The sequence below is a fragment of the Podarcis vaucheri genome (genome assembly GCF_965113315.1).
Source record: "Podarcis vaucheri genome assembly, chromosome: 1".
Taxonomy (NCBI): domain Eukaryota; kingdom Metazoa; phylum Chordata; class Lepidosauria; order Squamata; family Lacertidae; genus Podarcis; species Podarcis vaucheri.
This window is the reverse complement of record NC_138759.1, coordinates 71842265-71870085: the sequence shown is the minus strand read 5'-3', so window position 1 is coordinate 71870085 and position 27821 is coordinate 71842265. Positions and strand designations below refer to the sequence as shown.

General features: G+C 41.2%; 2 protein-coding genes and 1 long non-coding RNA gene across 20 annotated transcripts in view; 1 reads left to right on the top strand and 2 right to left on the bottom strand.

Annotated features, from left to right (window-relative positions):
• The window catches only part of STK33 (serine/threonine kinase 33), a 60847-nt gene extending 51866 nt beyond the window's left edge, over positions 1 to 8981 (bottom strand). For 5 of the 16 annotated variants that reach the window (XM_082193689.1, XM_082193677.1, XM_082193691.1 and 2 more), the window contains exon 1: positions 8306 to 8532. The gene's annotated coding sequence lies outside the window, so the exon portion shown is untranslated. Of the gene's footprint in view, positions 1 to 8305; positions 8533 to 8646; positions 8767 to 8795 lie in introns of those variants that run through there. The other 11 variants (XM_082193682.1, XM_082193683.1, XM_082193684.1 and 8 more) reach the window with 7 other exon arrangements.
• A 7627-nt stretch (positions 8982 to 16608) lies between these two features.
• TRIM66 (tripartite motif containing 66) overlaps positions 16609 to 27821 on the bottom strand; it is a 62974-nt gene continuing 51761 nt past the window's right edge. For all 3 annotated transcript variants that reach the window (XM_082215925.1, XM_082215926.1, XM_082215927.1), the window contains 6 exons: positions 24855 to 25138; positions 21153 to 21291; positions 20509 to 20583; positions 18472 to 18624; positions 17229 to 17441; positions 16609 to 16935 (listed from right to left, as the gene is read on the bottom strand). In XM_082215925.1, the coding sequence (XP_082072051.1) occupies positions 16876 to 16935; positions 17229 to 17441; positions 18472 to 18624; positions 20509 to 20583; positions 21153 to 21291; positions 24855 to 25138 (924 nt within the window). In that variant the 3' untranslated portion in view covers positions 16609 to 16875. The remainder of the gene's footprint in view (positions 16936 to 17228; positions 17442 to 18471; positions 18625 to 20508; positions 20584 to 21152; positions 21292 to 24854; positions 25139 to 27821) is intronic.
• On the top strand, positions 17232 to 27815 carry LOC309528495. The gene is made up of 3 exons (XR_014217765.1): positions 17232 to 17369; positions 24859 to 24989; positions 26930 to 27815. It is a non-coding gene; the product is annotated as an uncharacterized lncRNA (long non-coding RNA).

Below are 27821 nucleotides of genomic sequence, written 5' to 3'. Positions count from 1 at the left end.
GTAAGAGTCGGGGTGTCTGTGCGACGTTTCGACGAGGTCTCACTCGTCATCTTCAGGCTGGTGCTTTCGGCTTCTTGTTACTGGAACAGAGCAGAATCTGGTGTTTGAGTTCTTATAAATACTGTTGAGGGGTGTGGTGTATAGCCTCCAATGTTCTGGGCAGAGAGGAAGTTCCTAGATTAGTGTGCCTCTTCTTCTTTTGTTCCTTAATTACTTGAGGGATATCTTGAGTGATTTCATGAGTGATATTCTGAATACCACTGGGTGGGTCATTAAGTGTAGATTAGTTGCTAAAGCTTTTGTGTCTTGACCTCTTGAGCTTGTGAAGAGTTTTTCTGAGAAGATGGCTGTGCTGCATTTAGTTGTGCTCTGGCTTGGCTTCGTGTATAGGGGCGAGCTGTGGTTTTGTGCCTTGTGCCAGCCAGATCTGTGTAGGGATTGCAGGGGGGTGCAGCATCCGGAGGTGCCACTATAGTTTGGCTACTGGATGGAGTCTGTAATATGTCTGTGGAGAGGGTCTGGGTTTGGGTCTGGTGTGGTTGATTGGTGACGGCGTTCTGTGTGCCTCTGGTTCTGGTGTCGGTTTTTGTGGGGAGGGCTAATTTCCAGATGTCTGGCAGGCGGGACGTGTCGTCACGCTTGTTCATGTTGTGAGGGTGTTTCTCTATCTCGATGGCTTCCATGATTATTCTCTTGTGGTGATGTTCCATGTTAAAGAGCAATTTGGAATCTGCAAAATTAATTTCGTGTCCTGTTTCTTTCATGTGTTGGAAAAGAGAGGAAGTTTTTTCTTCTTTTTTGACGGCATTCTTGTGTTCTGCGATACGTGCATTTATTCGTCTGTTTGTTTGTCCAATGTACGTGGCTGGGCAGACTTTGCAGGGTATTTCATAGACCCCTTGGTTTTCCAGCTGGATTTTGTCTTTTGGGTTTCTGAGGATATTGGCTATTTTTTGGTTGGTGCAGAAGGCTGTTTTGATATTGTGTTTATGGAGGATTTTGCTGATTTTGTCTGTAGTGCCCTTGATATAAGGAAGGAGGGCCATGCCATTGTTTTCTTCTGTGTCTTGGTTTTTGGGGGGTGTTTCTTTTTGGATTAGCTTCGTAACCCTGTTTTTCTGGTATCCATTGGCGATTAACACATTTGAGAGATTCTGTAACTCAGTTGTCAAGTGGTCTTTGTCAGCCAGGCGTTTGGTTCTGGAGATGAGAGTCTTGGCTACGGAGTTTATTTGTGCAGGGTGGTGGTGTGATTGTGCATGTAAGTAGCGGTTGGTGTGTGTTTTTTTCTGGTAGATAGTGTGTCCTAGGGAGCCATCAGGTTTTTTGTAGATTAGGACGTCAAGAAAGGGGAGTTGGTTGTTGTCTTCTATTTCCATAGTGAATTGTATTTTGGGGTGTAGGCTGTTGAGATGTGTGAGGAAGCTATCTAGTTTTTCTTTCCCGTGTGGCCAAATTACAAAGGTGTCGTCAACATATCTGAGCCAAAGTGCCCATTAATGAAGCCTTGACAGCCACTCAAAACAAATACAACCCCCCCCCAAATACATCCTGGACCTAACCAACCACTGCCTAACCAACACGTACTTCATCCACAATGGACAAAGATACAAACAGATAGAAGGAGCACCTATGGGATCACCCCTCTCACCGGTCATCGCAAATTTGTACATGGAACACTTTGAAACCAATGCTTTAGACAAGTCAGAACACAAACCCAAACTTTGGCTCAGATATGTTGACGACACCTTTGTAATTTGGCCACACGGGAAAGAAAAACTAGATAGCTTCCTCACACATCTCAACAGCCTACACCCCAAAATACAATTCACTATGGAAATAGAAGACAACAACCAACTCCCCTTTCTTGACGTCCTAATCTACAAAAAACCTGATGGCTCCCTAGGACACACTATCTACCAGAAAAAAACACACACCAACCGCTACTTACATGCACAATCACACCACCACCCTGCACAAATAAACTCCGTAGCCAAGACTCTCATCTCCAGAACCAAACGCCTGGCTGACAAAGACCACTTGACAACTGAGTTACAGAATCTCTCAAATGTGTTAATCGCCAATGGATACCAGAAAAACAGGGTTACGAAGCTAATCCAAAAAGAAACACCCCCCAAAAACCAAGACACAGAAGAAAACAATGGCATGGCCCTCCTTCCTTATATCAAGGGCACTACAGACAAAATCAGCAAAATCCTCCATAAACACAATATCAAAACAGCCTTCTGCACCAACCAAAAAATAGCCAATATCCTCAGAAACCCAAAAGACAAAATCCAGCTGGAAAACCAAGGGGTCTATGAAATACCCTGCAAAGTCTGCCCAGCCACGTACATTGGACAAACAAACAGACGAATAAATGCACGTATCGCAGAACACAAGAATGCCGTCAAAAAAGAAGAAAAAACTTCCTCTCTTTTCCAACACATGAAAGAAACAGGACACGAAATTAATTTTGCAGATTCCAAATTGCTCTTTAACATGGAACATCACCACAAGAGAATAATCATGGAAGCCATCGAGATAGAGAAACACCCTCACAACATGAACAAGCGTGACGACACGTCCCGCCTGCCAGACATCTGGAAATTAGCCCTCCCCACAAAAACCGACACCAGAACCAGAGGCACACAGAACGCCGTCACCAATCAACCACACCAGACCCAAACCCAGACCCTCTCCACAGACATATTACAGACTCCATCCAGTAGCCAAACTATAGTGGCACCTCCGGATGCTGCACCCCCCTGCAATCCCTACACAGATCTGGCTGGCACAAGGCACAAAACCACAGCTCGCCCCTATACACGAAGCCAAGCCAGAGCACAACTAAATGCAGCACAGCCATCTTCTCAGAAAAACTCTTCACAAGCTCAAGAGGTCAAGACACAAAAGCTTTAGCAACTAATCTACACTTAATGACCCACCCAGTGGTATTCAGAATATCACTCATGAAATCACTCAAGATATCCCTCAAGTAATTAAGGAACAAAAGAAGAAGAGGCACACTAATCTAGGAACTTCCTCTCTGCCCAGAACGTTGGAGGCTATACACCACACCCCTCAACAGTATTTATAAGAACTCAAACACCAGATTCTGCTCTGTTCCAGTAACAAGAAGCCGAAAGCACCAGCCTGAAGATGACGAGTGAGACCTCGTCGAAACGTCGCACAGACACCCCGACTCTTACACGGGAAGACACCCGAAGACACCAAAACCTGCATTCCTGTACCCGTGAAAATCTACGAAAGCATATATATATATATATATATATATATATATATATATATATATATATATATAGCCTCCCAACCACATTAATAAATATTGACATAAGTAACTAAGGAGCATATGATAGAAATCTACAAAATCATGCACAGTGTAGAGAAGGTGGGCTGGGGAGAAAGTATAGTCCTTTTCTCTCTTTTCCATACCAGAACTCCAGCCAATGAAATTGAATCACAGAGGATTCTGTTTTACAGGTAGATTCAATAGGACTGTTCTTGTGTTAAGGGTGAAGGGTTGCAGCTGCAACAGTATAGAGAATGTCAGCTAAGAAGCAGGTTCCAAGCTAGAAAATATGAAAAAATTAAGCACAGGGAGGACTAAGTGTCAAGGAGTACAATTGACAGGTTTTTTCTAGGAGCAGTTCGTGAACCTAAGTAGTGCCAATTCAGTGGGGTAGCATTTCTGTTAATGGTGCAAATGGACAAAATTGTGCTACACTAAACTTACTGGTTTCACAGGGTAAAGAAAACCAGCTCCTATCCCCTTTTTGTATTTTTTTCTGGGCAAGACGGCTGGCTTCTTCTCTCTCCTCCCTTACAAAAAAAACCAACTCCCACCATTCCTTCCTAATGTGTTTTAGCAAATTAATGATTTGTGAATCCTTGATTTAAAGCATCTATTTTACAGGCTGCCGTGAACATTCTTGAGGAGAGTGAATATGACTATCTATTGAAAATTAGATAACATAATTAGTTACTCATTTAGAAGCAGAGAGAAAATGAGTAATCATCATCTTAGTCTATTGCCCTTGTGTCTTATGGCCCAGTAGCCATAAGATGGCTTTTATTTCAACAACACAGAAGGGATTTTAAGAATTAGATTCATATAATTGAATACATTCATAGAATAAGGGTGATCTAATCAAATTTAATAAAGTAGTTGAAAATTCTGTCAGAAATCATGTAAAGTAGGAAACAAGGGTCAAGACTGTGCCTATGATGGGCAGTAAGCTTTGTTAGCACTTCTGGAGACGTATCACAGTGTGCTGTTTTATAACAAGTGGCTATATTTTTTTCAGAAGTTATAGTTTGGTCTACAATAATAAAAACTAGTAAACACCACCAACACAGAGAACTTCCATGTTGCAAAAGTGTTCATTTCCATTAAATGATTAGAGGAATCAGTGGTGCGGCTGCCCACTAGACCTGGTGAGGATGCTAGGAGTTCATGGGGTGCAGCCAAGTTGTTTTGGTTTTCTCATCATCATCCTCCCTTGCTATTGTGGACACTTAAGAACTTCAATTTTACAAATAGCTTTTTAATTTAATTTTAATTTTGCCAGAATGTTTTTTTACCGTCACAACTCTGTAAAGTAAACCATTGTGCAACTTGAGCAAAACAACAAAAAGAACAATACTACTACCTTAACGGCTAAATTTATTATGGCCTAAGGTTTGAGGGACTGAAATCCACAGGATCAGATGTCTCATTTTTTGTAATTCATGCACGCTTAAGGAATACATTTTGCTAGCCTCTAAAGTGCTACTTTAGAGCACTTTAGAAACTACACTGCAGTTTCATTTCTGCTGTAAGCCATTGCTAGTTGTATAAGATTTCTGAACAAATCAGATAAAAGCAACAAGATGGTTTCATGTAAATGCTGAATAGCATGGGAGACAAGAACTCAGAATATTAAAAACCCCACAGAACTCAGAATATTAAAAGCCAGGGGGCTAAGCAGCAGTCTCCCAGCAACTTCTTCTGAAAGTTGCTCTCCAGATAGGAATGTGACCACTTCACAGCACAGCCTCTAATTCCCAACTCAATCAGCCAATCCAGCATGGTCTATGGCAGGGGTTGTCAACCTGGTCCTGTTGTCAACCTGGTCCCTACCGCCCACTAGTGGGCATTTCAGGATTCTGGGTGGGTGGTAGGGGGTTCTATGGCACAAGCTGAATCCTCCTTCCATCGAGCACTGGTGGGTGGTAAGAAAATTTTACCATCAAGAAAGATGCATTAGTGGGTGGTAGGTATAAAAAGGTTGACTACCCCTTGTCTAGGGACGCAGGTGGCACTGTGGTCTAAACCACTGAGCCTTGGGCTTGCCAATCAGAAGGTCAGTGGTTCAAATCCCTGCGAGAGGGTGAGCTCTCGTTGCTCGGTCCCAGCACCTGCCAACCTAGCAGTTCGAAAGCACACCAAAAAGTGCAAGTAGATTCATATGTACCACTCCGGCGGGAAGGTAAACGGCGTTTCCATGCACTGCTCTGGTTCGCCAGAAGCGGCTTAGTCATGCTGGCCACATGACCCGGAAAAACTGTCTGCAGAGCGGACAAACGCCGGCTCCCTCAGCCTGTAAAGCGAGATGAGCACTGCAACCACAGAGTCGTTCGTGACTGGACTTAACTGCCAGGGGTCCCTTTACCTTAACCTTTACCTTTACCCCTGGTTATGGAAACCAAAAGCCACTGCGAGTGGCAGAAAAAATAGTAAGGTCTCACTCTCCTCTGGTCTCCCAACCAGATAACATATCAGGGTAACCAAGGCTGTTTTAGTGATGGAAATGGACCATAATGAGATTGAAATGGATCTAGATAAGTAGCCTCGTCTAAGAATGCTAGATAGCACCTTGCCCTGTAAAAATCTTTTCTTGACTTTTATATCCTACGGATGTGCACATCGCTATAACCCACCAGAGGGAGCATGAACATAAGAATGAAAAAGTAACAGTCAGAGACAAATGGAAATATTACGCCAGGAATGGCGAGCCTGTGGCCCTCTAGATATTGTTGGACTGCAACTCCCATCATACCTAACCATTAGCCATGCTGGTTACAGCTGGTGGGAACTGGAGTCCAACAACATCTGGCGAGCCACAGGGTCCCAGTTCCTGTCTTAAACTGTAACCAAAGAGGTTTAGATGGTATATTAGAAAGAACTTTCTAAAACATATGTCAACCTTAAAAGCAGCCATTGCTTCATCTGGGTTTGGAATGCTAAGCAGTATAAAATTTACATTGCATTTCAGATGTTTTCTCTCTATGCTATATTTTTGCATAAAGTTTATGTCACACACAGTGCTCATTGTGTACAAACAGCATACAAAAAGCTCTAAATCAATTTAGGTCTCATATGAGAAAACACTTTAAGGTTGCTGTCCTAAGCATAATCACATGAAAGTAAGACCTACTGAACTGTGTGGGACTTACTTCTGATTAAACATGCTTAACTGGTGGGATAGTTTTTCCTGATTCAGACAATTCTGTAAAAACTACAGAGACAACATTCCAATTTGAATTGTATAACAGTAACAAAACAATAATATACAAAAGTGCAGTAATATTTCTGCAGAAAACTGTGAGTTTATGAAAAAGACTTTCCATGTTGCCTTATAGCACCAGGACTGCTTAGTCCAGGAAACAAGAAGGTTCTGAAATAACATATTTCCTTAAAGTTATGTACTCCCAAAAAAAGAATAAAAGGCCTGGAAAAATCCAAGACTATTGGCAGACTGAAAGCCTAATCATTGCTGCCACCCAGGAATCTGATTCTTTCTCTAACTCTGAAGGGCAAGATAAAGTAGCAGGCATCTATTCATTTGACAGGCACCACATTGGGAAGGAAAGTCATTAGGAACTTTAAAGCAAGGTGTCTATTGCTCCCTAACATCTGAATCAGGAGATAAGAAAGCTCTGAATATATGAAAGCTCATATGAACATATGAAAGCTCTGGATCGGTGTCTGAAAGGGCCAATAAACTGTTATTCCTGAAAAGAGGGAGTCTCTTTGGATAGGTAGTTTCTGTGTGCAGGAGATAGGCAACTTATCAGTTGCAAGGTAAGAAAGAACAGGTGCATAGCTTGGGGATATTCCTCAACACATCTCTGTCACTAGAGCACCAAGTGTCCTCTGTGGATAGGAGTGCCTTTTACCAGCTCTGCCTATTTCACCAGCTATAGCTATTGCTGGAATAGCCTGACCACTGAAGTTCATTTACTGTTAATCTCAAGGCTGGATTACTGCACTCTGTGTCGGGCTTCCTTAAGGCCTTGATCAGAAGCTTTCACTGGTGAGGAATGTGGCACTTAGATTGTTGTTGGGGGCACATTGCCAACATCATGTGGCATTTTTGTTAAAACATCTGCACTGGCTGCATATCAACGACCAAACCAGGTTCAAAGCCATTGTATTAATTTTAAAAGCCTTAAATATCTTACGTCCAGGGTACCTTAAGGACAGCCTAAACCCTTCTACCCTGGCTTGATCACTGAGCATCATTAGTTTTCCCCAGAGCTGGCAAGGCTCACCTGACAGCAACAAGAAACCAAGCCTTTGGTGTCATCAACCCTGTCCTGTGGAATGCTCAGCCAACAGAGATTCAGCAGGCACCCTCTATTTCAGCTTGCAGAAAACGTTTCTCTGCTACCAAGCTTACACAGGCAATTAAGCATACATCTGATTTTAATTTTTAACTTTTATTCTGTGCAGCTACTATTGCTGTAAACCGCTTGGAGATGGCTTACGCTATAGCAGTGTATAAGTGTTTTATAAATAAATCAAATGAATAAATAACACGTGCATTTAAAGCTGCAACATCACTGCCAGAGGAGATGTACCTCTCCTCCGTCCTCCACAAGCCTGCCTACCCCGCGTATATATTCATGCAACGCCTTAGATCGATTTATTAAACTATAATAGCAGAGTAAGCTGCCTCCAGCCTCTACGTTGCTTTTGCTGCTGCAGCCTAACCCGGCTGGCCCCTCTGAGGGCGGATAACACGGCAGACTCTCCGAATAAGTGACTTGTGAGGGACCCCAAAGGAAGCTAGCTGACAAAAACACAAGCAGGTTCCTCCTTCACCCGGCAACCCCGAAAAGCGCCCACAAGCGGCGAAGATGCTGCGCTCCCCTCCCTGGAAGCGGCCGCTCCGGGCGCCCAAATGCAGCCGGCATCCTCTTCGTCGTCATGGCAACCGGACAACTTGCAGCCTCCCTCCCTGGCTCCCTCCCTCCTTCCCCCTCTCGCCCCTCGCTTCGCAGCGGCAAACGCACACACCTCACCGACCCCGCTGCCCTGCCGTGGCGGCGGCGATGGCGGCTTTTTCCCGCCTCTCGGTCCCCGGCCGGCTCTTCAGCCCCTTCGCGCATGCAGAAACTTTTCTCCACAGCCGCCCAGCCTGGGCACCGCGGGTAGTACAGGGGCCTCGCAGGGACAAAGTAGCGCAGAGCGCGGAGACGTTCCTCCCTGCAACCCCCTCCCCCCGCCCTCCTCAGAGGCCTCCCGGCCCCACCTCAGGGAGGAGGAGGAGGAGGAGGAGGAGGAGGAGGAGGAAGGGGCGGTGGGACTTCCCCGTCTCCCCCTCGCTTTTCTCTCGGTACCAGAAGGGCGGGCGTTACCTCAGCAGACCGGCGCTCTGAGAGAACTTGGTCTTCGCTTTGAAAAAAGTTACATTTCAAAAACCGGCTGCAGCCGCCGCTCTGCGCCACCATTCCAGCCTCTAAGGAAACTTAGCAGGGCAATCTGGGAAGTAAATCGCATTGAATACCGTGGATCTTTCCCCTCAGAAAAGAGCGTGCATAGGCTGGGAGTCTCTCAGCTCCCTACGAAACTTGTCCGTTGGGATTGTCCTCTTTGTGATTTCGTGAGGCTCACTTGGCTCCGCGGTTTTTATTGCTGCTGCTGCTGCCGTGGATGCGCTTTCGCGTATAAAGAGTGGTGTGCTCAAGACATGGCCCCTGGCGCAGAAGAACCAGGAAGCAGGAAAGAGCCAGTTGCAATTCCTGCATCTTCTAGTTCCTCACTTAGCAAGACTGCTTTGTAAAGTTTCAAATGCCTTGCAAGAACATACAGTATAAGCCGCAGACTGCCCCCTGTTGAAAACAAGAGGGTTAAAGGGGTTTAGGCTGAGGTGAGGGGCGCCCAGCCCAAGATACTTCAGTATCTGCAGGGGGGACAACCCCACTAGCTCCCACACCTCAGTGCAGCTTGCACAGGAGAACAATAGAATTGTAGAGTTGGAAGGGATCATGAGGGTCATCTAGTCCAACCCTATGCAATGCAGGAATGTTTCACCCAGTGTGGGGCTCAAACCCATGATCCTGGAATTAAGAGTCTCATTGCTCTACTGAATGAGCTCAGATTATTGTGTCCTGTAAATCAAATGTCCCACTGATGCCACCTTTTAACAGCGCCCAAAATATGCCTGCTGAGGCACCCTCCTCATCTTGCCTCACAACAGGATCACTTCTGAACTTTTTAAGCAACTTCTAACTGTGTGGCACTACATTATCTCTTTATTGTAGCAGGAAAACCCTCAATCGACACCAACAGCACAATATACAATTTGCATAAGGGAGAGTACAATCTTGCTATGAGGAATGGGTCTCTTTGCAACTCCTTACCTGTTATTATGCAATCCTTATGTCAGGAGTTCCTAAACTGTGGTCCATGGACCACAAGTGGTCTGCAAGTTTCATTCATGTGGTCCACAGTGTGTCTATCGATTTATGGTTGAAGTCAATAGACATCAATCACATCAAATATTCATGTTGATTTTAATTGCATTTTTATTGCTTTTATTTCTTATATTGTATTTTTTGGTATTATAGTTTCAATGTTGTGGACACACAAGGTAATAAGACATAAAAGAAGCAGTAAAGTACAACTAAAATTATACAGCATCTAGCGCAGCACATTACAACTACTACAACAGTCAGGAAAATCATCAAGTGGTCTGTCAAGACCCTCAACAATTTTCAAGTGATCCATGTGGAAAAAAGTTATGTCGACTAGAAGGATGTTGTCACTGAAAATTTAAATGTGCAGAAATAACATGTGATACATTCCTTTCTCGACTGTAGCAGGGTCCAACTGCAAGTGCACTCTTTGCACATTTGGATCATGAGTAAATCAGGTAGATGACTCATCTTATTGACGTTAGCTTTTCATGTATAGAAAGGGAAACATTCAAACACAGTCTGAAGTAGTTACAAAGATACACAATCTCCCAAGGAAGAGGTAACAATTAGCATGGGGGAGGTAGATGTGCATACACATTCCATCTTTTAGGTGGTGTCACCTGTGCTAAACGTTCTGGTGTATCATTTGGTCTAACAGAGATGAACAAAATTTTATTGTGGTTGACACTGAAAAATTGTCCATCGTTCAGGGGCAGCCAGGAGCATATCCTTGAAGAATGCAACCTGTATTTATTTACTAATACAAAATAGAATTACCGTAAGCACTGAACAATGGGCTGTGGTACAGTGACCTTTTCCAAGGTCCAAACTATTGTGAGCCACAGTTGCACGTTAAATAAATGATATTTACCTTAGATAAATGAAATGGTCAAGACAAATTCCTGTTGTAAGTAAGTACTACAATAAAAAAAATTGTGTTTACCAGTGCTAGCTATAGTAACAATCCTGATTACATCATAATCTTTACACAGCAATTCTATATGTGTCAGAAGTTAGCTAATTATGGTGCCAGATGTATCTCTGTGGAGAAGGAATTCCACAAACTAGGAGCTGCCAGAAGGAATGCCCTTTCCCAGGCCACCACCAACAGAACTTCTGAGGGCAGTGGAACTATGAAGAGGGACCTCTCTGCCAATTTTAACATCCAAGAGGTCTGTGGGGAAAGACACAGTCTTTCACATATTTGTGGCCTGAGTCATTTAGGGTTTTATACACTAACTTAAGCATATTGAATTGGGCCCAAAAATTAATAGGCAGCCAATGCAGCTGTTTTAAAGCCAGGATTATATGAGAACTAAATGGAAACCCAGCCAGTAATCTGTCTACTGCGCTTTGAACAACTGAAAATTCAGAGCTGTTTTCAAGGGCACCTATTATCCAATCTGGAAGTTACCAGACCATGGAGTATTATGGCCAAGTAAGCTCTGTCCCAAAGTGGCCATGTTAGCAAACCAGTGTTAGCAAGAAATAGACTCTTCTAGCCACTAAGGGCACTTGAGCCTCAAGGAACCATATTGAATCCAGAGTACACCCAAGCTATGATCCAGCTCCTTTCAGGGAAGTGGAACCCCATCCTCAACAAGCTGTCTTCCCACCTCTTGGACTCAAGAACTTGGAACACGTAACACCTCTGTCCTTCCAGGATTCAACTTTTTGGCCCTCGTGCAGCCCATAACTCCCTCCTGGCACCTGTCTAGCACCTCAACCACCACTCCTAATTCAGATGGGACTGAAAGGTAGAGTGCTATCCTTATACTCGTGACACTTCACTCCGAATCATTTGATGACAGCTCCCAGTAGTTTCATATAGTTGTTAAATAGCATGGGGAACAAGATGGAACTCTCCGCAACACCACAGCAAACCTCCTATACTAACATATTTGGGCTGCAATCCAAAGAGATGATACCAAGCACATGACAGAGAACTATGCATGCAACTGAAGTTTTACTTGCTGCTTCAACCGCAGCAGTTCCTACTATCAAAGGGCTTAGTGACTGATCACATTTTAAAGTGACTTTTTCCTTCAGCAACTGCAAGAAGTTCTGTCCAGCATCCATATTTCACATCTTCAGATCACAGCCATATGTTCTTGCTTCTTGACAGTGCATATGCTGGATAAATACATTTTTAAAATCTCTCATTGTAATGTTTAAATACTAGCCCCATTACAAGTATAATTAAAAAGAATGCATGGTGGTTTTTATGCTATATTAATATCATTCTTTATGAAGTCTTGTTGACCTAGTATCACAAGCTAGTTGATTTATCAACTCCTGGTTTCTCCCAGAGTGATTTTTTAAAATGTGATTTATTACACGTAACTAATATGCTAATTCATATATAGTACATGTAGCATAGAGTAGCCAATGATGGGTCTTTAAAGAAAGTGATGTACACTCAAGGAATTCACACACACACATATGTATTAAAAACTCCCTTTCCCTTCCTTGTGCATATAAGGTGCGGTTCTAGTGGTGGTGGTCCCTACTACTAAGTAAGGTTTATCTGTTCCAGCCTCCACATTGAAAACTTGAGTGTATGTGAAGTATTTGGTACTCCCAGTGTGATGCTGTGACTGTTCTAAGTTTGGTCTGCTTTTTACCTGGAACCATATGAACACATGGCTATGCTGATGTAGGATTTTACTCTGATGCATTTTGAAATGTTGTCGCTGCTTACTCTTTTATTACTCTGTTTCACAATGTGATTTATATGTTGTTAGCTTTGTGAACTGATAGGTTTTATCTAAACCACTAACATTTGTTTTCATGAATATGATTCCCCATTCGAGAAGCAGTAAAACCACTTGGTACATCATCTCATAGCAACACTTGCTGCTATTTACTCTTGGCAGAAGAGAATAGGTGCCTTTGAGACTCAGGGCTTACATAATGCAGCTAAAACGGCAGGCTTTCATTTTTGGACATCTAACTCACATTTCCCTTGAGTAAATGTCTCTGCAAATATAGATGCAAATATTTTAATTGTATTTAAATAAAATACATATACAGTACCTAATAAAACACAGCTACTGCTGCAGTTTTCTAGGGTTTTTTTATTTCATACCCCCCCCACCTTTCTATAATATCACACTCAAGGCAGTATGCAAACAGAAATAGAAATAGAAATCACACAAGATTAAACCAATCCTAGCAATAAAACAAAACAAACAGTAAACGCAGCATTATAAAAATTCTTAGCAACAGGGAACTAAAACATAATCAGAGGGTCTCTTACTATGACATGCTTGCCAAACTAAAACAGAACCCTTTTAAAATTGACTAAGTTAACCTTTCCCAGCATAGTAAATATTCTGTGGTTTACAGGCCACTACTGAAAAGAACTTCTCCCTCTCTCTTGCCCACGCCTTCTACACTTATGTTGGTGAAGAGACAGTGATGAGGGCTGCAGAAACTGATCATGAATTTCAAGTAGGTTCATGGGGGGGGGGGATAATTTCTGAGAAGCACCATTATAGTAAAAGCAGTTCTGAAGTGTGTCAATTCCTAAACTAAGAATAAGGATTACTGTTCTTCAGAACCACTATGAACTAGCATATAAAATGAAATGGGTACAGAGCACCTTTCACTACAGTACTGCACATATACAAAAAGTAAAACACAAAAACAGCTTAGGAACTGTAAAACAATGGTACCTGATAGTTTTAAGGGTGGTAGGTTATCAAAGCTTTTGTGTCCTGTTTTGATGTACTGTACAGGAGAATGGTGCTAAATGTTTACGTGGCCAGGGTAGTTTAATATCAAAAGTTAACTGTTATAGAACTGCCAATTCACTTTTGTAGGACAACTGAATAACCCCTGGTGTTATTTCAGAGATGGTGATAAATTTCCCAGTTCTAAAATAATTACTGCCACCTGCTGAAGCAGCAAATAGTAGTCTGTGGATGGGAAAGAAATAAAAATGGGGGGGGGGCTGTGCTGCTTCATTGTTGGTGGATTTTGATAAGGGTCCTCCTGGGAATTCAGAGGAAACCTTTTGACTAAAGGATTTTAAAGAGCTCACAATTTTTAAATAAAAAAAAAAATCTCAAATTTAGTTATTGGTTTTTCTACCCAAGTTGATGCAGACTTCAGAGTAATAATAGGACTACTTCTGTCTTAGAAACAAACATTATAGCTGAATTACAAAACAAACATTGCATTTGGCCTACGTGAACTGTGTCCTTGAGTATACATGACCCAGCATGCCCTTCAGGGCAAACTGGAAGCTTCCGTTGTTGCAGAACACAAAAAGCCTGCCTCGTAAAAAGAGCAAGCTACCAAAATATGTTTCGGTATCTGCACTGGATTCCTATTATCCACCAGGGCATAATTCTAGGTATTGAATTGGCTTTGACTTTAAAACGTCTAATGGTGCAATCCTATTCACACTTACCTGGCAGTAAATTGCTGGGTCTTACTTTTGAGAAGATATATATATAGGATTACACCATAACGCGAGTCTTAAATACACTTAATAAAGATACTCAGTGCTCTCCTCCTCTGCAACTAATTACTATCTCTTACAGCCGATAGGCACACCATTTTAGCATTTCCACCCTGCAACATTATTTAGACAGCATGGATAAGAAGCATTTTTTGTGAATGTTCTACGCTAATTTTATTCACATCTGTTCAAAACTGTGGTATAACAGATAAAAGTGTTGGGCATGGAACGGGGAACTGAGGTCCAAATTCAGCAATGAAGCTTAGTGGATGATGTGAACCAGCTACTCTATTTTAAACCAATCTACTTCATATGATTCTGTGAGGATAAAAGGGGATTACCCAAATATTAACATTTTAACAAATGTGAAAAACTAATAAAGACATGCTGCCAAACACCAAACATGCTTTAAATGAGTTATATTACTTCTATTTGAAAAACTGGTGGTGGTGGTATTCATTATATTTTTTAATAAATCTGTTCTCTGTATGCATGATTTAAATTATTATTTGTACTGGGGTTTTTTTTAAAGGAGGAGTACTTTTTCATTCTTTGAATGAGTTAGATACGAATGATAGCCAAGGACACAGGCAAGGAAATAATTTAGACTCAACGGTTTAAATTCTTTTTTCAATGTTTCCTTTATTTTTTTTAATGATTGTTTTATTATACAATAAGAAAAGAGACAACATTTTCTACAGCATTTATTTTGAGCAATATTAACATTGAAAACAGAAAAAAATATTCAGGTGCGGCTAGTAATTCTATAAACTCTCGCTTAATGTGTTCTCTATTATAACAACCATGGATACCATATTCAAGAAATTCATATAGACTGAAAAACTCTCTTCATTTACAGCAAATCTAGTACAGTGGTGCCTCGCAAGACAAAATTAATTCGTTCCGCGAGTTTTCTCGTCTAGCGAATTTTTCTTCTTACGAAGCACGGTGTCGGAAAAGTTTTGGAAAAGCTTCAAAAATTGCCAAAAACCTCAAAAAAGGCTACCACAGCGCATTCTATGCGTTGCTCCTCGAAGTCAAGTCGCAACTGTATTAACGGTGTTAAGAAAAAGGAAACAAACTTGAAAAAAACGCAAGACGTTTTCGTCTTGCGAAGCAAGCCCATAGGGAAATTCGTCTTGCGAAGCAGCTCAAAAACCGCAAAACCCTTTCGTCTAGCGAGTTTTTTGTCTTGCGAGGCATTCGTCTTGCGGGGCACCACTGTTTAACTGGAAACTCACTACTCTTTGGGGGAGTTAAAATGACTCTCCTTTTAAAGAGTCAGATGAAAACCAGGACATCTAAGAAGACCACCCCACCTGCAATCACACCTGATCCCAACTAGCAGTATAGCAATTGGGATTGGGAATGAGGCTAAAGAGAGATAAGACTGCAGGGGATGTATCATGGATGAGGCTTCACAGAGTGTTGTGTGTGGCACAGTGGGTCAGTGCATCTTGCTGTGAACCAGAAGGTTGGTGGTTCGAACCCACCCAGGGACAGCTGTGGGTAGGATTCCTGCATCGCAGGGGCTTGGACTAGATGAGCCTCAGGGTCCCTTCCAACTCTTATGATTCAAAGAAGACATGAGGGTTGAGAGCTTGAGGCATTATACTGAGTGAAACAACTGTATCTCACCTTCTGCTATGACTTGTCTGCAAGGGATTCCTTAGCATTTTAAATTTTACTGCTCAAGTGGGAGGGTGAAAAAAGGCTCTGAAAAAGCAAAACTGATGCATCTCAGAAATAGCCTTTATCGGTCTCACTCCTATGCAGTCAGGCACATTTCAGCAATTGACTGGCTTCATAATTACCCTATATCTGTTTGCAGTACACATAGACAATGGATTAGCATAAAGAGAACACAGGTATAATGTGAGCTGCTGGTATTTAAATGGACAGTCAAACTTCACTCCACCCACCCTCTGCTCCCCATGTTGGTTGCACCAATCCACTTCTGGTGCACAATCACCCTATATGAGTGAGAATTGAAAACAATGCGGGGGAGCTCCTTTCCTTTCCTAGAATTAAAGAATAGAATTCCTGAATGCAGTTCTCGTGTTATTTCTTTCCACATCACTTTCTGGTCTTCTAGTAAACACAGAACCAAGAACTCTCTGCTTAACTCCATGGGAAGCATGGCTTCAACTGATGTCCAGAGATTTGGTCTTTGGTTGCCACATTTTGTTAGCAAGATAACATAACAATGGCTATAAGTTGCATTGGGAACAGTGCATACTCATACCAGATGAATTTTGGATTCATTTTTTTCACTAGAGGAGACAATAGGCTTAAGACATTGCCACATATGGTAAAATTGTAATGGACACTATAAATATGTGTGGAATTACTGGTGATGTTGCCAGATGGCTGTTTCCAGCTACAATCTATTAAGCGATGAGAATTTATGAAATAATTTTAAGAACAGCATATCAAATGTCTTACTTTTATTATTAATAACTATTGCATATGACAAAACAGTAGTGTAAACACAAATTGTTAAGACAGCATATAGCTGTCTTACTACCTATTAAAATTACATTACACTGAAAATGTAATCTCCCCATAGGATCTAAAAATGAAATTGATTGACCACTGCTATGAAGTTCAGGTGAAATATCTTAAGAGACATTTTCTGACTCCCCTCTTACGCACATCTTATTTTGATTGGTGTTTTGTTCTTTGCAGCACTCCACACGTCACACCTGAGAAAGACCTTTAGCTGGCCAAAACATTGGTCTTTTAGTTTTTTCACTTTCCTGTGTACAAAGGAAATAAATGGGCAGATTGTTAGAGAAGCTAGTCTTTTCAAGTATTGTTTCACACTGCATTTTACTTGACAAAATAATTAGGTAGCTTGCAAGACCTTCAAGCACTAACCTGTTTACACAACTGAACATGAAGAAAGAATCGCCCCGGTCTGACTGAAGTTTACTAATACATCCCTAAGCATATTGTCAAAGCTTTATATTAAAAGCTGTGGAAAGAATTAGCTTTGGGGCCACTAAACAATCAAGTTTTGTTATGTTCTGTATTGCTTTTGTATTCTTACAGCGTGCCGTCGCCTTCTTTTGGGCTGGATACACTCTTGTCTGTATGAGGGCCACTGGAATCCCTTGGGAGCCACTTGGCTATTTTCATGTTCCTCTGAATCAGAGTCATCTTGCTGCACCGAGCAGAACTGCTTTTCTGGGTAAATGTCTTTTAACTTGCTTTCAAAGAATATTTCCAGGCATCGTCCAGCCTCAGCTACCTCTGAATCAGGCTGCAAGAGAAGGCATCATAATTTGTTACGGCAGCATGTGGTTCACTTAGTAAGGCATGCTCTCTCTGTTAGATCTAGATCTAACTAGATCTAGATCTATGAAACTCTTGATTTATTATTATACTCATCAGTTAAAGAACTGATACAATTTACAGTTAAATAGAAAACAACCACCCAGGAGAATTGTCCGGCACAGAGTGAGAAGAAAGGTCAAGGCAATGGTATATGAAAATAAATAATACTATATATTGAATAAGAATCTTTCCAAAATGTTAAATAAGCCAAGGGTGAGCATGGGAAGGCTGGCTTCTTGGTGGTATTAGGAAATAAATGGAAATCAGACATTGGGAGGAAAATCAGGTTTTTTAGATTACCTATTAATGGTGAGTAAATTTCTCTAAAAGATCAAGGTGCTGAACCCTACAGAATTAGTTTTGTAGATAGCAAATATCTAAGGACAAGCCAAATAATATTCCAAAGCCCCAGCATAGAAGGCAGGTTTTCCTGGTATGTTATCGCCATTGTTCAGGAGCAACAGACAAAGGCAACACAAAAGCAAGGATAAGCCAATTTAGTCAGTGAGTGACAATAATCATGGGCAAGGAGGATAAATCAGGTTCCTGACCATTCCTTTTAAATAACTTGCTATTTTTTAAAAAAAAAATCCTTCAAAGCAGAGGATCCTGTAAATGAAGATAATGAGAATGTAACGTAATAGAGAATAATAGATTCTCCAGCACCACCTATTGTGGTCTCTCACTCCAGAATTACTGCCAGTATTTGTAGTATTTGCATCTTTTGTCCAGGATACTGAGAAATTGCCTTTGATTAGTGGCTACTTGCTATCTTTTCTCCAGGTTGCTATTTTTTCACACTATGTAAATCCAATTGACAATCCTGTGTTGGGATTATTCAAAGTTAGGTTAAAGAATCAAGGCCCAAATAAAAATATTCAGAGATGGAGAGGAATAGCCACTGCCCAGATTATTTGCCCAGGTGATGCAGTGAATTCCGAATTGCAAGAACTTACATAGTTGAATGTTGCACAATTCCAGAACATAAGGCGCACATCTGCTACCAGCTCATCAGCGGTGGAGTAATGCAGCTTGTTCTTTTTCTGGAGCTTTTTCCGGATGGTGGACAAATCCATGGGCCTTTTGATGATCTGATAATAATGTCGAGCCTGTAAATAAATATCACAATCATTCTTTACAGCTAAAAGCATTCCTGTGAAGTAGGCAAGTGTTTTTTCTACCTTGAATATGTTTTAGATTCACAGTTTTGTTTTTTATACATTTTTATTTATAAATCCCTAACATCACAACACAATGCAATACATAATTATACAAAATAACTTTAACATAACCATAACAATAAAGTGCACAACAATTTACTGTACATTAAATAAGAAAATTCACAAACACAGTAAACACATCTGCTTACCCACAACCATCAGAGGCTGCTTAGGCAGGGGAAATGTCTTCATTTAAAATCTAACCGATTTTTTTTCTGGAGAAGTGGCGGTTAAATTACTGAGACAACTCTCTGACTCAGCAGTCCCTGATGGTTGTTGCTAAGTGGATGTATTTAATGTGTTCATGGATTTTCTCTTTAACGTGTAGTAAATAATTGTGAATTGTTTTATTTTAGATTCCTTTCCAACATGGAATATGGCTTTTTCACAGCATTTACTGGGTCAACATTTTCAATGAACTATTCAACACATCCTTATGATTCCCTTCCTGCTCAAGCTTTGTTAGCTCAGACACTATTAGCGCTTGCACGCACACACCCACACCTACAATGATGCACAGTGGGCAAAAAATTACACTTACCGGTACTTACAATGAAATGTATTTTCCATTTTGATGCCAGTTCTGGTTTGGATTTTTTTTTTTTTAAGAACTCTTCACTGTTCTAGATTATTTATAAGTAAATTTAAAAGCACTGGTCCCAATACAGATCCTCCAGGGACCCCAATGATTACCTCCTTCCACTGTGAGAATTGTCAATTTGTTTCTGCTCCCTGATTCCTGTTCTTTAACTAGTTACTGGCCCCTCATCTTATCCCATGACTGAAAAGCTTGCTCAGGACACTTTGGTGAGGGGTTTTCTCATGCTACCATTTGGTGAGATGATGCGGTGAGTCAAGCCAAGCACAGTGTTCCTTAACTGACAAACATCAGGCTTCTGATGAGATAACATTAAAGGAGCTCAGCTTCTCTTTCTTAGGGTGGGCGGCGGCAGAATGGGTGGGAAGAGACAGAGAGATATAATAGCACTCTACTTATGATTATAGTGACAAAACTAGAGAAGTGGAACAATTCTGAGAAAGAATACAGTGGTGCCCCGCAATACGAATGCCTCGCAAGACAGAAAACCCGCTAGATGAAAGGGTTTTCCGTTTTGGAGATGCTTTGCAAAACGAATTTCCTATGGGCTTGCTTCGCAAGACGAAAATGTTCCTGCGGGGGTTTTTTCCTCCCCCCCCCCTTTTCCCCAAGCCGCTAAGCCGCTTAACAGCTGATCCGCTAAGCCGCTAATCAGCTGATCCGCTAAGCCGCTAATAGCGCTAATCCGCTAAGCCACTAATGGGCTTGCTTCGCAAGACGAAGAAACCGCAAGACGAAGAGACTCGCGGAACGGATTTTTTTCATCTTGCAAGGCACCACTGTACTGTGAAGTAGAAAGTAGTTGTAGCCCACCATCTGAGCTGAGGGTGCCCCCAGACTGTCACTGTTTAGCAAGAGATTCAAGCACATACTGTAACTTAATGTCAGCACATTTAAAATTGATTAAAGGGCTCTGTCACCCTAGTGCAACACATTTACTTTAGAAGAAGAAGAAGAATTGGACGTTTGCAGTTAGGAAAGTGATGGGGAAATGCATTGACAAGTGTGAGATGAATGAATAACTATATAAATACCCCAAAAGCAAATCAGGAAGAATGCTCAATAAACAGGTCATCTGGAGGGTTCCTAAGATCATTTTTTTTAACCAAGCAAAGCTTCCTTCATACTGAAAAGCATAGGAAAATGATGTGAAATTAAATTCTGGTAACACTTACCAGAGGACTGACTGGTTCATGGAATGGAAGACTCAGGTTGTTGCAGAGCAGTGAAAGTATCAGTTTCTCACACTTCTGTAAAATGTAAGTTTTAAAATTAACTTTGGTTATAAAAGAACTATATGAATACCTGCATTAATAGTTGATATTTTGGCCAGATAATTCATTTCTCAGTATTCCACTCACACCCAATTCTAAATCAGGTTTCTCTACTTGCAAAAGTTGGAGAAACCCTTGGCTAATTTTCACTAAGCATATATTACCATTTCAAAAAGCACAAGTTTCTGTTTCATTTGCATTGCTAAAGTCCAACATTATAGCAATTATATTAATTTTTTTAAATCTCTTAAATAAATTTTGTATACCGCTGAATTGTAGAAAACCTCAAATTTTTGATATAAACTATATGCTTCCCCTTCTATCCTCTCCACCCTCCCAGCCCCCAAAACTGAGGTGTGTAATTTGGTCCTGACTTATGTTCAGTGTAGATGGAGTCTACTGTATTTTACTTCAAATTTTTATTCTGTATCGTTTTCCTTGGGACATTTGCACATATTGAAGAGACAATGTACATGTTTGGAAAAGAAGGAGGGCTCAAACATTACTCAAACATGTTTATATGCTTTTGTTGATACTGGACTTACCTTCTGATCATAGTCGTCAAGGCCATAAAGTACTCTCGCTGGCATTAGTGTGTTGCTGTAGCTAAAACGTGTGTTTTCACAGTCATACGCAACCTCTGGCTTCTCTACATTGCGACAAAGCGTGCACACCCATTCGCCTCTGGAGCACAGAAAGAAAATACAACATCAGATTGTTGCTGTAGATCACTGGTCCTTGAATTAATATGCCAATGGCAGATGCCTAAGAGGAAGCCTTAACACCATGTTGGAGAACAATGCTCCCTTCCTGGTCACCTCAGACAGAAGAAGCCCATTTTGATGGATTGTGTATTTTCTTTAACAATCAATGTGTTTAATTGAGTATAGGCATGGATGCAACAAACAAACAGCAGGAGTTGAGAAAAGAAGCTGTGATGAAGTTCTTTTTAACAACAACTAGACTGCAGTAATGGGGGGGGGGAGAGACATGAACAAACACAGGAAGTCTCTTCTACTGCTCCTCTACCTTGCTATCTTCAATATATGACATGGTTTTCATCACAGACAAGAATTACAACGCATGACTTCCCACTGTGTTAGTTTCTTATGCGTTCCATACCTAACATGAATCAAGTTCTCTGGTTTCTTCAAAATCCCCCAAAACAAATTACTGTAAAGGAAAAAGATGCCAATATATGGATATTATGTGTGTCCCTATGCATGTAGCATATAGCATGGGAAGAATTGTAGCTCTGTGGTAAAAAAAATTCTTTGTATGCAGGTTCAGTCCTGGGAAATAGTCCTGATTGAAAACCTAAAGAGTTACTGTTAGTTAGTATAGATCGTGCTGAGCTAGATGGAACAATGTTCTGACCTGGTATGACGATTGCACTCCCCCCCCCCCCATCCATGCTATATCAGATTATTTCAGGGTGGATTACAGTCAATAAAATGACAATACAACATAAACAATAAAACCTTCTAAAAATTAATACACCCCCCCAAAATCCAATAATCAACATAAACAGCTCAAATAAAACAGTAGCTAATTTCGCCAAATGGTTGAGTTTATAGACAGGACTTAACTTGGCACCAGACAAAGCTAATGATGGTGCCAACACAGCTCCTAAGGGGAAGGCATGACACAACCAGGAAACTATAGTGGAGAATGCTCTCTCTTTCACCTCCACGTAGCATACATCTCCCACAGGTGGGACACATAGGAAAAAACCTCTCCAGCAGATCTTTATGCCTAGGTAAATATAGGAAAAGGCTCACCCTCAAACATCCAAGTCACAAGGCATTTAGGGCTTTAAATGTCATCACTAAACACCTTGAATTTGGGCTGGAAAAGTACTAGCTGACAGTGCAGTTCCTTTAAAACTGGTGTTTATATCCTGCCCTTCCTCTCCAAGCTCAAAGGCTGAGGAGTCTTTATGTTTTAGCAAAGCATTGCCAGGTTATCAACTTTGTAAGATTAGAGAGACCTTGAGCTGTTTCTTGTTCTTCCCATCTTCACCATTTGAAGATCACTGAACACAGGCCTCTCTGAGATGGAAGATGCACCTCCTGGCTGCCTAATGTCACTTACATACCAGTAGCCACCAAATGTCTGCACCCAAGTCCCAAGATATCCTGTTGATCATCCTGTGAGCACTAACTGGCAGCAGGACACTTTTCAAATACAGTGGTACCCCTAGTTACGAACTTAATTCATTCCGGAGGTCCGTTCTTAACCTGAAGCTATTCTTAACTAGAGGCATGCTTTCGCTAATGGGGCCTCTTGCTGCCACTGCGCCGCCGGCACACGATTTCCGTTCTCATCCTGGGGCAAAGTTCTAAACTCAAGATAACTCTTCTAGGATAGCGGAGTTTGTAACCTGAAGCATTTGTAACTCGAGGTACATATATATATATATATATATATATATATATATATATATATATATGCAGGTTTTGGTGTCTTCGGGTGTCTTCCCGTGTAAGAGTCGGGGTGTCTGGGCGACGTTTCGACGAGGTCTCACTCGTCATCTTCAGGCTGGTGCTTTCGGCTTCTTGTTACTGGAACAGAGCAGAATCTGGTGTTTGAGTTCCTATAAATACTGTTGAGGGGTGTGGTGTATAGCCTTCAACGTTCTGGGCAGAGAGGAAGTTCCTAGATTAGTGTGCCTTTTCTTCTTTTGTTCCTTAATTACTTGAGGGATATCTTGAGTGATTTCATGAGTGATATTCTGAATACCACTGGGTGGGTCATTAAGTGTAGATTAGTTGCTAAAGCTTTCGTGTCTTGACCTCTTGAGCTTGTGAAGAGTTTTTCTGAGAAGATGGCTGTGCTGCATTTAGTTGTGCTCTGGCTTGGCTTCGTGTATAGGGGCGAGCTGTGATTTTGTGCCTTGTGCCAGCCAGATCTGTGTAGGGATTGCAGGGGGGTGCAGCATCCGGAGGTGCCACTATAGTTTGGCTACTGGATGGAGTCTGTAATATGTCTGTGGAGAGGGTCTGGGTTTGGGTCTGGTGTGGTTGATTGGTGACGGCGTTCTGTGTGCCTCTGGTTCTGGTGTCGGTTTTTGTGGGGAGGGCTAATTTCCAGATGTCTGGCAGGCGGGACGTGTCGTCACGCTTGTTCATGTTGTGAGGGTGTTTCTCTATCTCGATGGCTTCCATGATTATTCTCTTGTGGTGATGTTCCATGTTAAAGAGCAATTTGGAATCTGCAAAATTAATTTCGTGTCCTGTTTCTTTCATGTGTTGGAAAAGAGAGGAAGTTTTTTCTTCTTTTTTGACGGCATTCTTGTGTTCTGCGATACGTGCATTTATTCGTCTGTTTGTTTGTCCAATGTACGTGGCTGGGCAGACTTTGCAGGGTATTTCATAGACCCCTTGGTTTTCCAGCTGGATTTTGTCTTTTGGGTTTCTGAGGATATTGGCTATTCTTTGGTTGGTGCAGAAGGCTGTTTTGATATTGTGTTTATGGAGGATTTTGCTAATTTTGTCTGTAGTGCCCTTGATATAAGGAAGGAGGGCCATGCCATTGTTTTCTTCTGTGTCTTGGTTTTTGGGGGGTGTTTCTTTTTGGATTAGCAATCCCTACACAGATCTGGCTGGCACAAGGCACAAAATCACAGCTCGCCCCTATACACAAAGCCAAGCCAGAGCACAACTAAATGCAGCACAGCCATCTTCTCAGAAAAACTCTTCACAAGCTCAAGAGGTCAAGACACGAAAGCTTTAGCAACTAATCTACACTTAATGACCCACCCAGTGGTATTCAGAATATCACTCATGAAATCACTCAAGATATCCCTCAAGTAATTAAGGAACAAAAGAAGAAAAGGCACACTAATCTAGGAACTTCCTCTCTGCCCAGAACGTTGAAGGCTATACACCACACCCCTCAACAGTATTTATAGGAACTCAAACACCAGATTCTGCTCTGTTCCAGTAACAAGAAGCCGAAAGCACCAGCCTGAAGATGACGAGTGAGACCTCGTCGAAACGTCGCCCAGACACCCCGACTCTTACACGGGAAGACACCCGAAGACACCAAAACCTGCATTCCTGTACCCGTGAAAATCTACGAAAGCAAATATATATATATATATATATATACACACACACACATATACATATATGAAACCATATATGAAACCTGAGTGGGTGGCACAAAGTGGATTAGATTCAAATAAGTGGACCTTGAAACATATACCAAATGGAGCAGATATTTCATGTGCTATATGTACTCACACAGGAAAGCTGAGCAAGGCAGGAACATGGCATGAAAGATGGAACACCTTTGGGCAGTAATCACAGCACAATAGCTCTCCTCCATTCAAACAAACAGCACAGAAGTCCTCGTTCTCAATCGGGTGGTCTTCCTGGGTAAGCACAGATTTTTTCATACTATTACTGAGCCTGTGATCTACAGAAGGATGCAACACTGACTCTGTCAGTTGACTTGTGGGGATTCTCCTTTCCTCCGTGTTCTCAGGCTTGAGATTATGTCTTTCAAGTGGATTTCCTTGATTGACCTAGGATGAAAAGTAAAATCTAAATTAAAGCAGCCTACAATTTTCACATGCAACATTTGAAATAGTACAGAAGATTAAATGCAGTGAATAAACGCCTCAAGGAAAGCAGCCTTACTGCATTCACAATTGAGGATTCCTATCTCACAGTTTCTCTGTAACGCATAGCACATTAAATGCAGTAATTCCCTCAAATGATATGGTTTGGGGGTGGGGAGCTCTAACCAAGATGTCAAGTATATTTGCATTGTCCCCAGTTACATTCATTTAAAAATATGCCTGAAGCTTTAATTGGTTTAATCAATAGATTAACCAACTAATTAGTGAAACTGAGATTTTGTAGCTTGAATGGCAGCATGACCTTCAGAATAGCAGAGCCCCTTCTTCCCGTGCCAGATATATTGGAAAAGAAATGTTAAAATGTACCCTCATTCCAGTTTGAAGCCAAACCTAGAAGACATTTAGATAACTTTTGATAAGTGGTGGGAATATAAATTATATAAGTAAATTTTTAAAAATGCCTTTCACCTTGAAAGCACCACAACGTTTCTTCTAGCACTGTGAATAGCAGACAATAGACAGATTGTGCTCAGTTGAAATCAGTATTGCTAATGTCTTTTCAATCTAAATCTTTCTCAATACCAATGGAATGTAATCTGCATATTTTAAAAGTGGTTTCAACTCTGGCACCTTTTGTTTGAATAGCATTTTCCCTCCTCTGGTTCCAATTTCCATGGTCAGTGGAAGCTTCTGTTTATTACACTGTATGTCCTCTTACACACACAAAAAACTAGCCCCTCCTTCAATATTTTGGCTCCTATATTGAAGTCCTGGTAATATGCAAATGTATTGACATTTAATCAACCAATCAGTATTGTATAAATCCAAATGATTAAGCAGTTTCAAAAGGCTTAAATTGGTTGATAGCCACAATCCCAAACAATATTCCTGAGAAATGTAATGTATCTGTTAATCAATCTTTTGTTGTTGTTGTTGTACCACCCTTCATCTGCAGATCTCAGGGCATAAAATCACTTAACATAACATTAAAATCACAATGTTAAAATTACAAAATACTTAATAAAAATAAGAACAAAACCAAAACAATAATCCCCCTCCCATAACACATTTAAAAGGGTATTGGATGTTAATTAGCCCAAGGCTTGTTGTACAGGAATGTTTTTGTTGGCACCTAAATGTGCATGAAGTCCCCCTACGGTTAAAGACAAGGTCCACTGAATCCAGCAGAAGGAAACATAGTCCGCAGCAATGTTGGTGCTGAGGATTCAGCCTTCAGTCTAAAGACCCGAATTTTTACACTCATCACCTTGTATCCAAAAGGGTTTGAAGCTATACTGTGTGAACAAATGCTTGTCTACACTACCTCCAAAAACCAGCTGAGTTTTCCTGGCTCTCCCTGAACCCAATCCACCCAAACAAATGCCAGGATCTATATCAACTAGACAGGTTTAGATATTTAACAGCAGATGTTCATGAAACTACAATTCACAATATTCCATGGATTAAGTAACACACTGTAAAACTTAAGTACATCTTTCCCCAATGATCAGTTTATACCAATGTTAATGAGATATTTAGCACAACAGTTGAGATATTTAGCACAACAGTTTTTCTATGCATATTGTATGTGAAATGTTTTAGTAGAGGATGATTCTGATTACACTTAAACAGAAATGCTTTGCACCAGTTTCAAAGTTTTTATTATTTAAACAGAGCAAAACAGATAAACTTTATTTTTTTTTAAAAAAATGCTGTTTATTTTTTTCATTAAAGGCAGAACTCCTATGCAGAGAAAACATTTGGAAGTGGGTGTACAATAAAAGTGTCAGCAGATCCTACAGAAAGTCAAAGTCACCTGATGCCAACCCTGGGCAGTACTCAATGAATTTTTTCTAGTAGTGCAATGTTTAGCACTAGCTCAAGGGGATTCCCCCCCCCCCCCGTCCCCTTGCACACTCCCTTTGCCTTCCTCAAATCTACTCTAGAGAGTTGGGGAATAAAACAGAACAGATTTAGGGGGGATGTAGGGGGAGAAAGGGAGAATGTTCTGTTGTGCACAGATAAATTCTGGCACGGATGGAACGTTCACCTTAGTGCTGCATTGAATACAACCCAGCAATTATCAATGAAAGGTTTCACTTGTTGTGTACTGCTGTTCTGATAAACATCAAGGGCAGGAATAGACTTGAAGTCCATTGTCTCCCATTCACACAAGCGCTCTTAGTACTTTCAGCTTTCGTTAAGAATAGTGCAGGGAACCACCTATTCTTTTCTCTGCAGCATCCCCCACTACTTGCCACTGCCAGTACAGTCTATTTCTTTCTAGAAGGAAGACGCTTCCAGCTTTTGACCTACATACAGTGTTATTGTTTCTGTATATTTTCCCCTAAGAGCAGCTTGAGATGGGGGATTTAGGTCAGGGAAATGGCATGGAGGAAAGCTTACCCCTATCCCCAGTGCTGAAGTTCTGAACTAGTTCAGGGGCCTCTACAGCTGCTCATAAGTAAACATGAAGGTATCAAGAGATATGATCACAGATCTTACTTGTCACTCATAGTCTGGCCCAAATCTGCTGGTCAAAGGCATCAGTCAATTTGAATGTGTCAGGGTAAAATAGAAGCAATGCCAAACAGCAACCAAACCAGCTGAATTGAGCTGAGCTTAC